Genomic DNA, 14,260 nt, shown 5'->3' on the forward strand with positions numbered 1-14,260 from the left:
CAAGTATTAATAATCTTAGCTCTGTGCACGAGCTGTAACACTGCTCCAAAGCACCATCACAGAGTAGCAAGGTGTCCCCCCATAGATTCAATAACCGTAATATTTTTCTTGTCCTTTCCAAAACGCCATATTCCTGTGACTTTCTATTGCTGGATTATTTAATCATTATTTTCATCTTTCCACGGTAAAGCATGAAATTAAACTTGTCATCTTGGGTTTTAAAAAAGCAGAAATAAATATAGGCCAAGGTCAAATTTATTAAAGTATGTTCAAAAGTCATAGCTTTATAACATTCATGTTTCATTACAGAAAATAACTACATTTTGCAATCATATGACGAATAAATAATAACAATAAAGCAGAAAAGCGGTTATATATGGGTAACTGATGCAGCTGATTTTATGTATCAGCCAGTCAGAAATCAAGTTGCCACTTTGATTTGGGTACATGAAGAAATTATCTGCATTCTTATTTTCAAACTTGTCTTATCTAGGTTTTTTCCTAAGACTTATCCATATATGATACCAATATTATGTGACAATATTTTTGTACAAATTTAATGTAATTTTAAAAATGGAAGCCAATAAGGAGTAATGAATAATCTTTTTAAATTTTAACACATATAACAGTAAGTTAGACTACGAGAAAACAAACATCTGAATAAATTGATATTATTTATAACATTAACGGCATCAAATATATTGAGAGATTTCAGATTATTACCTTTTCCTGTGCTTCCTTCCACGCTTTTATTGGATCAGATTCATAGCCTCTCTGGACTAACATCTGAATCAAATCCCTTTTTGATCTGTTCTCTACAGGACACACGCACACACAAAACCAGGGAATGAAAAACCAAAAAGTCAGCGTAATGAAAATAAATCTCTCACACGCAAGTACATTCTACTATATTTAAATAATTTCCAGATTTTGCCCCATTGCCAGCAATTCTAACTTACATTTACTCACCTATGGTAATTTTTCCTTGTATCTTCTCTAGAATGAACCGAGCTTGATTGTTAAGCTTGGTAGATTCCGCACCCAACATTCCCACAAGCCATTCCTTGCGTAAACTGTAATAATGTAATCGCAAATCAAAGAACTCCTTCAAGATGTCTTGCACAGTTTCATACTTCTTTAAACATCCCATATGATCAAATAGCACCTATAAAATACATAACATACTGCTTGAGAGAGACTGCATAACTCAGACTTTGTTAACTTTTAAATATGAGTTTATTTTTATGGCACATATATATGCACCATACAAAAGGCAGTATTTTGAAGACTGAACTCAAACCTTACTATGGAACTACACAGCACATGCTGGATAGATTTAAATTTTATTCACATGCAGATTTAAGATGAGATTTATGGTATCATGTTTTAACAGGAAGACAGCTATATAGAGAAACATGCCTGAATTCAGTTGAATGACTGAAAGATTAAAGCACAAGTTCAGTAGCACCTAATGATTCACAACTATTTAACAGTTGAAAAGCATCTTTAATAATCTTTCAGTTCAGCTGTGAAATCTGCCACTTTTCAGTTATCAAAAATTCCATCCTTCAAGTTCAAGCACAAAGTAAGAAATCATTTTTACATCATAGGTGGAATCAATCCTGCCTGACTTCTGACATCTCCACTTTAGACATTTATAGGTGAACTGGCCATCGTAGGCATCCTCTACAGTCAACTGAAAGAAATAAGCCCCTCTGGAGGGCAATTAATCTAAAGTATCTATTTGGGAGCTGGGTGAACAATGACTAGCTCACATAACTTTAAGATGCTTACACTAGGGCAGTTTAATTCCTACACATACACAGAAAGCAGCTCTTACTATTTATTTCAGTCGGCAGAAAATGCAGGACTAAGCTGCACAACATTTTGTACTCCCTTATACATTAATTTGAAGACAAATTCTCACAGTAGTTCATATGGTTGCTTAAACCTGTGAGAAATATTATCACCTTGATTTGGTAGATTGTAAATTGCACTTGAAAAGCCAAAATAGGTTGAGCAAGGCCTTTTTCTTCTGCCAATTCTACGATCTTTATTTTTAACCTATTTTCACATACCTTTTGATTTATACAATAATAGCAACAGTAATGGTATTTTTGCTTTGTGATAATATCTGAAAGGAGTATCTGCCATAAATAAAAGTAGAACTGTTTTGTCAGTCTCTGTAAAGACAGGTTGTTTGGAAATATTTTGGCAGAAATTATCTTACAATTCAAATCCCTCTTGTAATAGGCAGACATATATATTTACTCACATTCTTACTTCCATCTTGCTACAAGCAGAACAAACCATATGAGTAGTTTACCTCACTTATGTCTTCAGCAGCTTAAGGATAGTGTTTTCTATACCTTACAACCTAAAATGGGATTTATGTTGGTGAAAACATTGGTTCATTTAACTGTTATTAGAGGAGTAACAGGCCTGCTTAAAGTGCAATTTTGAAAATATCATTTCTCTCAAGTTTAAAACTCAAATCTAATTATAATATGGCAGAAAGTTAGTTGTATGATCTACTTTGTTTTAACCATTTTTGGTTAGCTGCACAGGAAATTTTCAGTTACAGGAAACTAACCACGCCGAGCCAGTCTAATTTGGTTTGAAAGATTCATCAAGACTAAAATGGATTTGCTGATCCATATTGACTTAATATTCGTCATCACTACAATTTTCTACCCTTCAAACAATTTCAAATACACAATACACTGTTCAATACCAAGTACCAAAGTACACTACAAAAACATTTGAGTTTACAGCAAGCAACGGTAAGGATTCTGATAGCCAAACATGAAAAAGTTACCATAGAATTACAAGTAAGACTTGTTTGAAGCTTAAAAACTTTGTGCAGTCCAGCAGCTTCTGCCTGTGCAAGTTTTTCTTCTGTCATCTTCACAACAAATTTCACAGTTGTATCAGTGTGGTATTCCTTATAGTCAGAAATTAATGCTGGAGTTTTTTCTGTCCCATTCAACATAGGTTCTAGAACCTGTTCTTTGTATACCTATTAAAAATAGGGTAGTAAAAAACAGGAACACTTCTTAAAATCTCTAATTCCTGAAACCAACTGAACAACATAAGATTTCAAAGCTTTGTGCATTACATCTGATACCAGTTATAATTTACAGAACCAGTAGAACCTGCAAAATGCAGGCTAAGTCTAGCATAAACATAAGAAGCATCTAACAAAGACAGAAAAGTCTACTCAAAAGAGAAAGGGGATTAAATATTAATTCAGCAGTAAAAGCAGGTATTCTTTGTAGTATGAACAGTAGATGGCACAAGTAGAAAATCATCTTCTACAAAGGCACACAAAAGAACGAAACCACGTTCCCTTCCATGTATGTATAATCATCAGAAATTGAGTTAAAAGTGCATCCGGATGTAGTGTTAAGTAATTTAATGAGGAACTTTTCGTGGTCTTTGTTTTTTATGTAAATGTATTTCACTGTTACCTACCTGGGTCCATGTCCTTACAGGAAGCTCTGTAATTTCTACTGTGTTCCTGTCCACCACAAATATCTCACCACTGACTACGTACTGGTTTTGACCAAGTTCCTGAATGGTTCCTTTGAAGTTTTTGTAGTTTGGGAGCTGAAATTGCAAAACCCAGCAAAGTGGTAATAATCTTTATAATAAAACATTAGAAAAGATATTTGTTTCCCATACACCATACAGCTACCACTTTATATTGCACCAATCCATCAACCAGCCTCTCATGCCTGTGAAAATCTTAAGTCATAGAAAAAATACTATAGGAAAAAAAAGAATACACACATGCAAGTGACAGGAGCAAGTATCTTAACATCTACAGAGTAGATACATGATTAAGAAGATGCAGCTGAACCTAGTGAGGTGGTAGGTTTGTTTGTTTTTTTTTTTTCTTTCTTTTCTAAAGAAAACTGCAGGCACAGATAAGGCATGACAGAAAGCAGATTAACACCCCAGTCTCACAATAACTTTACAGAAATGGTGCTACCTCCCCTAACCATTTTTTCATTCTTGTGCTGTTTGGCAAAGATAGTGGAACCCATCCAGTTTAAGAAGTAACTAACAGGGTGGGGAAGTTTTTTTTAACTGAATTGATTCCCTTATCCAGCTTACCATGCAGCCACAAACACATACCAGCATACAGAAAGGAGCTAGATGGAGGCAGAACTGCCTCTTTCAACCACAGTGAAGCTTCAACTGACTGTGAGACTACACAGAAGGCCTAGGAATCCTAAAGGAAGGGCAATGGATTGCATTAATTAAAAAAAAAATAAATCTATTAATGGTTCCCAAGAATTTGCAAAAGGAAATTCACTATGTCATAGAAATTGATACTGCACACTCAGTGAGAAGTTGTTTCTGCTTCTATGACTTGGTAAACACAGCAAAGTAGCAATATCCATCAGTTGTAAAGTTTGCATTATCTATATTTCATCTGTTGGTTGCAGATATTCTGGCTTCACCCAGATATTCTTCCTGTCCAAATTTTCAAGTATATACCACTTTACTTAAAATTATAGAATTTTAAATAAAGGAACACAAGCTAGATGCAGTTCAGAAGCTGCTAATTTACTTGAACAGTAACAATATCTTCTCCTATGCTTAGTGTTACATCAAAGAGTACAATTCAGACAAGAGAAAGGAAATGTTAAGTTTAGCTGAAGGTAAGTAGTAGTACCTGAAAGAGGAAAGAGTACCTCAACTTTTTACTCTACTGCCATGTCATAACTACCCTGTAAGACTTCCAACTGTGAAGGCTTACAGTCAGCAGACTGAAGAAAAAGTCTTCTGAAATAACTGGAACAATACCAATTGCGACATTTTTGCTTCAAGGTGAGCTTCCCCAACAGTCAAGTAAAGCTCCTACACAAAATTACTGGAACAATCCAACTCAGATGGTCCAATAATCAGCATTTCTAGAGTGACTGAATTAATTATGTAAGTACAAAATAAGATTTATTTAGCAAACATATAAAATACCAGTATATACTATTATATTTACCATTGGGTGGGGATCTAAGCCATCCAGCATTCGTCTGACATTGTTTACAATCTCTCTGGTATCGTAGTTCGGAAGTTTGCATGCCCATCCAGTACCAATTCCTTCAGCTCCATTTACTAAAACCATAGGAATGATGGGAATATACCACTCAGGCTCTACACGTTGGTTGTCATCATAAAGGAATTTAAGCAGGTTGTCATCCACTGATGGAAAAAGCAGCCTTGCTAAAGGGCTTTAAAAAAAGAAGAAGAAAAAAACTTTATCTGGAGTCCAGTAAGTGCGTAATGCTTTAACAGTCCATGGGTCCAGATATGATCTATTTGCAGATATTCCTCATGTCTTCCTTTCTCTTTGCCATTCTGAGGCTGAAAATACAATGTACATACCTCCTGAGAAAGGAAGTTCTTCCTGATGGAAGAGTGTCTTCCTAACAGATGATGTTTGTTTCCTTCACAGTAACACATGTACACGATACACTAGTAATTGATGACATTTAACATCTACAGAAATACCATTCTTTGAAGCATTCAGAACACACAGTTCAATGTGACAGTAGATCACCCAGTAATAAAGCAACACAGCTTGCAAATATTCTTCTTTTTCTTGCTTAATTGTAGGCATCGTAGCAGAGGTTTTGCTAGCAACTCCTTTTACTCATCTAGAACATTGTCCGGGGGGAATACAATTTCCAGCACCTCATGCAAAAAGGAAAAAATCTACAAAACCATGTTGCTACAGAAATAACATATGAGAAAGGGAGTAAAACCTGATATTTATGAACTGGGTTTGTTCAGCCTTGAGAAAAGGAGGCTCAGAGGGGATCTCACCACCATGTACCAGCACTTAAGGGGTAGCTACAAAGAAGATGGAGACTCCCTTTTTACACGGAGTCACATGGAGAGGACAAGGGGGAATGGACACAAGTTGCTCTTGGGGGGATTCCGACTGGACACCAGAGGAATATTTTTCACACTGAGAACAGTCAACCATTGGACTAATCTCCCCAGGGAAGTGGTTGACTTGGCCACGTTGGACACCTTTAAGAGTCGTCTGGACAGGGTGCTGGGCCATCCTGTCTAGACTGTGCTTTTTGTAGAAAGGTTGGACTAGATGATCCCTGAGGTCCCTTCCAACCTGGGATTCTGTGATTTATGTATAAAGCTTACAATTAGAGGAGGAGAAGAAACTACAAGGAATTTTAGGCAAAATATCACACTGAAATGAGGAAATAAAAGAAGCAACATAACTTATAAAAATACAGTAATTTACATTAAGAAGCACATTCTAACACTCTGCATGCCAAATTGATTTTCAAGGTATTAGCTGTGAAAAATCAGCATCATTAAATTAGGTCTTCATTATTAATTATGTATGTGTAATTTAGCTTGATATGAAGAAACTGATCTGAAATGAAAAGAATCCATCTCAACTTTCAAGTCTATGCTGAGTTGCAGGCCTTATCACCAGCTGGCAATACATTTTCTATTGTGAAACTAAATAGATTTCACACTGAACAGGGAAACTGAAAGCTACTTCTGCAAGAAGTCATAATTTAAGATCAGTAACTAATCCGCGTGATCTACGTTTCTAGTCTTCAGCCTTATGATTCAAAGTTCAATTCCTTAAAAGGTACAGTTCCCACAACACTTCTATAACAGAAAATTATGCAAAAAAATGCATGTGCAAAACCACACTTACAGATGTAAAGTGGAATCTGAGCTTCTATTAAAATATTCCAATTCTCCCCTATTCCTCTTCCATAGAAAAACCTCTAGTGTTGTGAAAGGATTAGTTTAATAACACAGCTCTTGAAAAACATGCATTTAGCTGTACGTGCGTGCTTACCTTAACATGGTGAAAATATAGCGAGGGCTGGCAGCATCCTTTCCGCCATGAAGCCTGGTACCAAACTGACCAATAGGCTGTAGCAGATTAACATTGTTACTGCCAACAAAGTTCTGAGCCAAGTTGACAATAGTCATCATTAACGCTTGCTGCAAGAAAATGCACATTCGTAGTAATGAGTATGAGATAGTCTTTCCTAATCAGCCAATAAAATGGTATAATAATTCTTATACAATATTTACAATAATTATTTATTGTTTAATAAATTAAAAAAATATTTTAATGCCCCCAAATAATGTGACTAACCTGAACTCAATTTCAAAAAAGTAGTCTCCCTGCGAAAGGAATGTTGTAAATCTACTACATGAGCTGCTGGCAAAACTTAATTCTTCTTCTTCCGCAGCCACATTGCCTCCCCTGATTTAAGCATCCTTACACTCTATGCTTATTAAAATCCCTGGGCTTCTCCAATTTTTCTAAAGCACTTCTCTGGAGGAATGAAAGGGGCACAAACTGTCTGCACTTACTACTTATTGCTTTTAAAGGGAGAGAAGAAGGGATGGAGAGAGACTCTTAATATGGCAACTCTTGCTAATATTTCAGATAAATACAAACAAAACAGGAGATAGAAATAATCTTTGTTCCAACACTGTATCAGGTTTTCAAAGAACAGTATCTCTTCTTTGTACCTTAAAAGACTATATTTCTTGTTTAAGACAAAAATTGTCCTAGTACAAATTGTTCCTATATTCCTATGATACAAGAATCTAGAAATAACCTAGGTAATCAGTTATCTACTATTTCACCACAACCGACAAACTATTTGGAATACCATCGTGCACAAAAACTTGGAAAGAATGGAAATATGCTGTCTTATTAAGCTATATACTCTTTGGTTCATTTTCTTTAAAAGTCTGTGATTAGTAGACAGACAGTCAATAGGTTTGCAATTTCAATAAACATTTACCTAATATTCATTTATATAGGCTAAATATCGTCACAGCTTTACCTTTCTTCATACTCACCTCCCCATGGTGATAAGCTGACATTTCAGCAACAGAACCAGCCAGCTGAGCAACCTTTACTTCACGTTTATCATTTCTCTTAAAGCAAGTGAACAAAACTTTGCGTTGCCCTGGTTTTAAACCTGTTAAGAAGAATATCCCATTTTCAACACATACACAAACATATGTTTTTAAGTAATGAACTTGTTTGGGCCAATCATTTCTAATCTCTCAAAAGAAGCTTAAACATTAAATGGAAACAAATTCACACTGTAATATTAACCAAATAACAAATTAATATCTCAGTTCTTTTTAAAATAAATATTTTACTAAACCGAAAGTTACTAGAAAAGTGGAAACATAACCCTTTCAGCTAATCATTACTATGCAGCATACAGCACATCATTCTAAAGAACAGCAACTTTATCCTAAATGTACAGCTTCCACAAGGCAAAATCTTTTTCCTAAGATTATCAACACAAATTCAGCAGTGACAAATGTAACTGTAGCTTACATGTATTTAAAGGACTCTGAAATTTTACTTTTTGTGTGAAATTCTCAGAGACTCATTAAAATTCCACACACAAAACAAGTTATTTGTCTCCCTTTTAGATGTTTTAAAGTTTCAAGAAAGAAGCCAGTCTCTTTGATCTTCTGATTTATTTTAATTGTTTAGGCACACTTTAAGTGCAGCATCTGTGTGGAAGTGATTGCATCATTTTTTCTGCATGTCATCTAGAACTGATAACCAGCTCTAGATCATGCTTATTGATCTATTCAGTGTTTTAATTCACATACGTTTCTGAAATGCACTAAAATATTACTATGTGTTACCATTACTAACGTGGGTCAAATGTAGTAGCAAAAATTGAAAAAATAGACACTGACTCCAATCTCCATTTCATTTAAATATGTAACATCCAATATTCTTTACAATGGGCTTGCATCATATTTTCCTACCAAAGATTTACTGAATTTAACAGGCTTAGAGGATTTCCTTTCCACAAGAGAATCACCAAGAAGAGCGGTAACTACTAACTGTGAAGAGATAGTCAAAATGTTTTCTTCATTTTTTTCCTGCAGATTTGCCACCAGAATAGTCTGATGATATTGAAGAACAAAAACAATTGCTAGAGTACTACCTGCTGAACAGTTCACATATCCATACCCAGAATGCAGAATTACAGCCAAAGGTGGCAGAAACACTGATAGCAATTAGATTTAAAATATGTAAAATACATAAAACATTATATGTATAATATTGTACATACTATATATGTATAGTGTATACGATATATGTACAGTGGTATATGTGTAACATAGCAATTATATATAATATGTATGGTATTATAAATACAAACATATTACACACAAAGATATAAATAAATAAATATGTTTCCTTCTCATTTTCTTACACTTCTGCAGGCACAATCTTGGAGAACTTTGATTCAAATGAGCAGTTATCTACTGTAAGCTCATTCTTTATTTTAAGTTACAGCAAAATCATTCTGCTGTTTCTGAGAAAGCAGTCAGGGTAGTGTGTCTTATCAGGAGCAATGACCTCTTGAAACATGCAGCTCTACAGTGAATCTTCCTCCAGAGCAGTAAACTATGAAATGCTTGTATAGAGACTACCAGTTAATCTGAGTACCCAACTATGGGAGGAAGTAAGTCTGGAGAAGCTGAAACAGAAACTGACATTCTTTGATTTCCTAGCAAAGTATCTGCATATCTAACCCAGCCTCATCCTGCAGCAGAGCTGGAGATCCATCCTACCAGGAAGCTACTACCCCTGTCCACCCATAAACTATCCCACTTTCATCTCAAATACAAAAAGCTCTTGCTGCATGAATATTTTGGAACAGGTCTGTAGTGTCAAGAAGGCTGACCACTTCCACTATAAAAAAATGTACTGGAAAATGGAGATAAATGGGCTTTCCACCCCCCCACCCCCAATCCTCCAGGCCTTTTTTTCTATATCTTAGTAAGTACATGCATACTGACAATAATAAAAGCAGAAATTCCTGCTCATGCTGTCTGCGGAGTTTTACAAATGAAGCTGTAGTGTAGTAAGATGCTTCTTTTAACGTTCATGCCTTTGCAAGGGGAGAGTTAGTAAACCTGATTGACAGAACCCTAGCAAGATTACAGGAAACATTAGTAACCACTAAAACGCTGCCTGTGGTATAAGACTGAAGGGAGAGAACATTTGCATTTTCATCTGCACTCAGCTGCCAACCTGAATTTTAATTACTATAAGCACTTAAGAGACTTGTTTTCTCTGACGGATCGACTAGAAACAAAGAACTTGTATGGTCTAGGGAATAGGTCCAGTTAAGTAAAAAGGCTGCACAACAACAGCTTAAACTTCCTTACAGAAAAAACATGGCAATTCCTTAGCGTGTGAATGATAACAAACAAAAATATAAAAGTTCTTATATTCTCTATTGAATGCATTGATTTCCAATACAAATCACAGGTTTAAAAACCAACAATAAAGAGGAATGTTCCAACGAAACATCATGAATTATCAGCTTACCATCAACAAGGGAAGGAATAGATCTCTCGTTGTCTGAATTTGAGAAAAGGATCAACTCCTTGTTAATGAAGTCATTGTAAGTCAAATGTTTTGTTGCTGTACCATATAAAAATTGCTGAAAAAGACACATGCATTACTCATTCAGTACAAAAACTACATTGCATTTAAATCTCACCAACCATATTTATTACTATTATCCAGGACTCACCTCAGGAAGGCCATGTAGCCGACGCTGTCGCCTGTCCTCCATGAAGTTTGTTAACCACTCTTTTCGGTCATCAATCTTCTTCTTACTGAAGGCCTGAAAAGATTCCAGATATGCTAAATTATCAGCATATATACATTTGCCTAATGTATGTTACTTTAGTCAGAATTTTAAGTGTACTGCACTATCTGATCAAGTATTCAATAATATGTATTTGGACAAGATAACCCATATAACTACTGTTTACGTTTAAGCAGTGGCACAAGCACATGACATTTCGGACACTGTCGCACAATGTTTTTCGAACTGACAGATCTCATTGATTGTAATTTAAATTTATATAACTTTCCTGAAATCTGTACACAATTAGAGAAATATTATTGTTCTTATACCTCTCTTCACATCCGAGTTGGCCTTTGATACACAAGTTAAAGGTGTTGGGATCTTCCCCCCAATAACTTTATGGTTGGTTTCATCATTTAGACTGATCTATAACCAGCTGTCATCAAGACAATTAACTAGTATTAGAAAAAATACCCCCCTCTTCTTGCCCTCTGTCTCTATGCCCTGCTTGCTCTGTCAGCCACAGAATGCCAATAATTTGTAGCTGTTCCTGAGTGGCTGGCCCTAGTCCTCTTCAGAAAATTGATAACTTGACAAAATTGACACTTCATTAAAAGACTAAGCCAGAATTTAGGCCAGCTGACTATGGGCCTTAGCCTTCAAGACAAGGTGTCACTTTAAAGCAACCACTTATCACTACAAAAAGACACAATAATGTCCTGAAAGACTTTGTCCTGTTACAGAAAGAGTTCCATGTCAGTGAGTTTCTTCTCCAGAAGACTAGGAGAAGAATATATAAAAACTGAATATGTGGTTTAAGCAAAATTTCAACTACTTTGGGAAAATTTTGTGAGTTGTTGAAGTACTGCCTTTTTTTCGTCAGGGAATAACATAGAGCCTCCATTATGCCCCGATTTCAACCACTCCTGCAGAAGACAACAGTATTCAGTGCTATCTTTTTTAAAGGAATCTAACTGGAGCACTCCAAAAGACCTCACTGAGTAGTTTCATTTCCTTGGAGACCACAGTATTATATAATAAATAGTAAACCTTAGTAACTTGCCCTCTGAGAATGGGACTAAGTGATAACACCCTGTTTGCCATCAGATTGACTTCCTTTGTGAACAAAGCTCGACAATTCACCATGTCAGATATCTGAAAGCTTAAGATTAGGCTTTTGTAAAAGCATGACTAAATTCTTACAATTTTCTTCTGGCTGCTTTCAGTGTATCTATACTTTTTCTAGACCAATGAAATGACAAATGACCAAGAGATGGATCAGCATAAAAATTATTTTAATAGAAGTAGAATCAATAGAATTCAGAGTTGGAATAAAAATTATTCTCTGGTATTTATTCTTGAATAGAACAAAAAGGTTTTTTTCTTTCTCCACTTAAAACTGCTATTCTAAGACTTCATTTGCTAGCAAAAGAGTTCTTCAGAATGTTGAAGAATTTGCTTTGTGAAATAATTTTTATTTTCCTAGGTTACACTATCATGAGGTCTGGTAGGGCCTATAATCTTACACCATCTATGCCCACAGGTAAATCTGGGGCTGGGATTATAGCTAGCAGCAGAGAAAATGTGGGTAGAAGTGTAAGTGAAGTGCCTGTTAACAGCTTCAGTACTAGTCAGTAGTTGTTCCCGATGTAACAGAGATGACTAACTTAATCCCAAATTGACAGATTATTATTTTAGACAACAGTGAGGATCAGCCCATGGAGGGTATATGGCCTCAGATATCAGCCTGTATATGGAGGTCTATTTGCAGAAATAGAGCTCAGAATTTTAATCAGGGAATTCAGGTCTCTCTACCAACTGGTTTAATGTATATGCAAATATCAGACTCCTTTTCCACCTAGGTTAACACATTTCTCTGGGATAAGGAACCATGGATTATATTTAAGTGTATCTTGGGCAGAAGTAAAATGAGTGCTACAAACAACTTCTGACACATCAGGCTGTTCTTCATCAGAACAGATACCTCCTATACCTTTCTGTTGGTAAAAACACACCATTTTACTAGATCCACAGTATAAGGAAAAAGTTGTTATGTAAGGAGAAACTTCTTTTGTCTACGATGGTTATTTTCCTATTTTTATTTTTTCTCTCCTACCCTTTTTCTCCCTCTAATATCATCTACAATTAAAATAGTGAATTCAGGTAGATAAAAGGTGAAACATTTATTGAGAAAACAGCTTTGTACCAGACGCTCCATCCTTTGTCCTTCCACAAGTCTTTGAAATAAGTAATTTGCTGCATACAATTATCTAACAGACTTCAAATTCAAATACGTAGAACACATGCATGAAGACACATATGCCACACTGATATATCTTCAATGAATAAATAGTTTATCTGACCTTATTTGCTCAGAAATAAAATTCAGATCCCTAAATAGATGTGAAACATCATTCTTCTGGGGCTCTGTTGCCTTACTCAAAATATTCTTTTGCATGTTCTGTCTTTAAAAGCAAGTCTGAACATAATATTTCTTGATATCCACACCACACAAAATTGATCAAAGCTTCTAAGCAGAAGGTACAGCTGATTTTGTAGTGTGGATAAAGCTCATATTCCAAAATCTAAAATCTTTTCCAAAAGCTTTTTTCTCTCCCAAAAGTATTTTCTTCAGTCACTCCCTGCCCAAAAAGATAATCAAGCCCTGTTAGGAGTTCCTCATGTGCCATTTCAGTAAACAATGGAAACTAAAGCGTATCATATAAAAGCACTTTTACAAGTTCTTACCAGTGTAATGGCAGCATCATCTTCAGGACCAGCGTATCGAAATAAAATCCGATGTCTTTCCATATCAGCAAAATATTCTTTTGCTTCTTTAGCAGTGCTGGTACCCAAACCTGTACAATAAAATGAAATAGTTACTCCACATTCAAAATTTAAGTTTTTTTTTTTATTTTACCTGTTTTCTTTTACTGGGAATATTATAAAATCATTACAGAAGATACTATAATGAAAACAGCTACAAATAAAACTTCATAACACTCATTTATTATGTATTTTTAGATCTTTGAGGTTCAGTTATTTGTTTTTAACCAAACCTTTGTAGTACTTGATCTTCCATGCTTTATGATTCTCCATATGTTTCTTCCACTCGTCAAATTCAGGAATACTATAGAATGAAAGTTCTTGCTTATTTTTGCTTGCCTTTAAAAAATAAAAACAAAAAGCCCTAATCAACTTTTCCATTGCATTGTAGGTAATAAATAAAATCTCATTAATAGAACCCATACCTTTACAATAGGAGTGATGAATTCCTCAAGAAAACCATGTTTCAACAGTGATGGCCAATTGTGATGAATAAAATTGATCAACAAGCCTTTTATGTGAGATCCATCCTGATCCTAAATCAGAACATGAAAATATGAGGCAATCTTATAAAATGTCAGATCCCCCCAAACGCCCAAAAAACCCCACGCACTGGCTTGGAGGCATCAAAACAATGTCTGCTGACAGGAAACAGAAGGGAACAGAGTTAGTTTTAATTTGGATTCCAAACTGGACCTGGGTATAGAACAGCCACCTGTGAATGGCACTATCTTTGAGCTAAAAATAAGATCTTCCAAGCCACGGCCACA

At 35.4% G+C, this 14,260-nt stretch overlaps 1 protein-coding gene across 2 annotated transcripts in view; it reads right to left on the bottom strand.

The window, feature by feature from the left end:
- The window catches only part of TOP2B (DNA topoisomerase II beta), a 64,227-nt gene that overhangs the window by 11,457 nt on the left and 38,510 nt on the right, over nt 1–14,260 (bottom strand). For both annotated transcript variants that reach the window (XM_075083261.1, XM_075083260.1), the window contains exons 14-25: nt 13,916–14,026; nt 13,724–13,829; nt 13,413–13,522; nt 10,605–10,697; nt 10,397–10,511; nt 7,879–8,000; nt 6,854–7,002; nt 5,009–5,240; nt 3,475–3,609; nt 2,819–3,019; nt 970–1,165; nt 724–815 (exon numbers count right to left, since the gene is read on the bottom strand). In XM_075083261.1, the coding sequence (XP_074939362.1) occupies nt 724–815; nt 970–1,165; nt 2,819–3,019; nt 3,475–3,609; nt 5,009–5,240; nt 6,854–7,002; nt 7,879–8,000; nt 10,397–10,511; nt 10,605–10,697; nt 13,413–13,522; nt 13,724–13,829; nt 13,916–14,026 (1,662 nt within the window). The remainder of the gene's footprint in view (nt 1–723; nt 816–969; nt 1,166–2,818; nt 3,020–3,474; nt 3,610–5,008; nt 5,241–6,853; nt 7,003–7,878; nt 8,001–10,396; nt 10,512–10,604; nt 10,698–13,412; nt 13,523–13,723; nt 13,830–13,915; nt 14,027–14,260) is intronic.

This window comes from Phalacrocorax aristotelis, chromosome 2 (genome assembly GCF_949628215.1).
Source record: "Phalacrocorax aristotelis chromosome 2, bGulAri2.1, whole genome shotgun sequence".
Classification (NCBI taxonomy): Eukaryota; Metazoa; Chordata; class Aves; order Suliformes; family Phalacrocoracidae; genus Phalacrocorax; species Phalacrocorax aristotelis.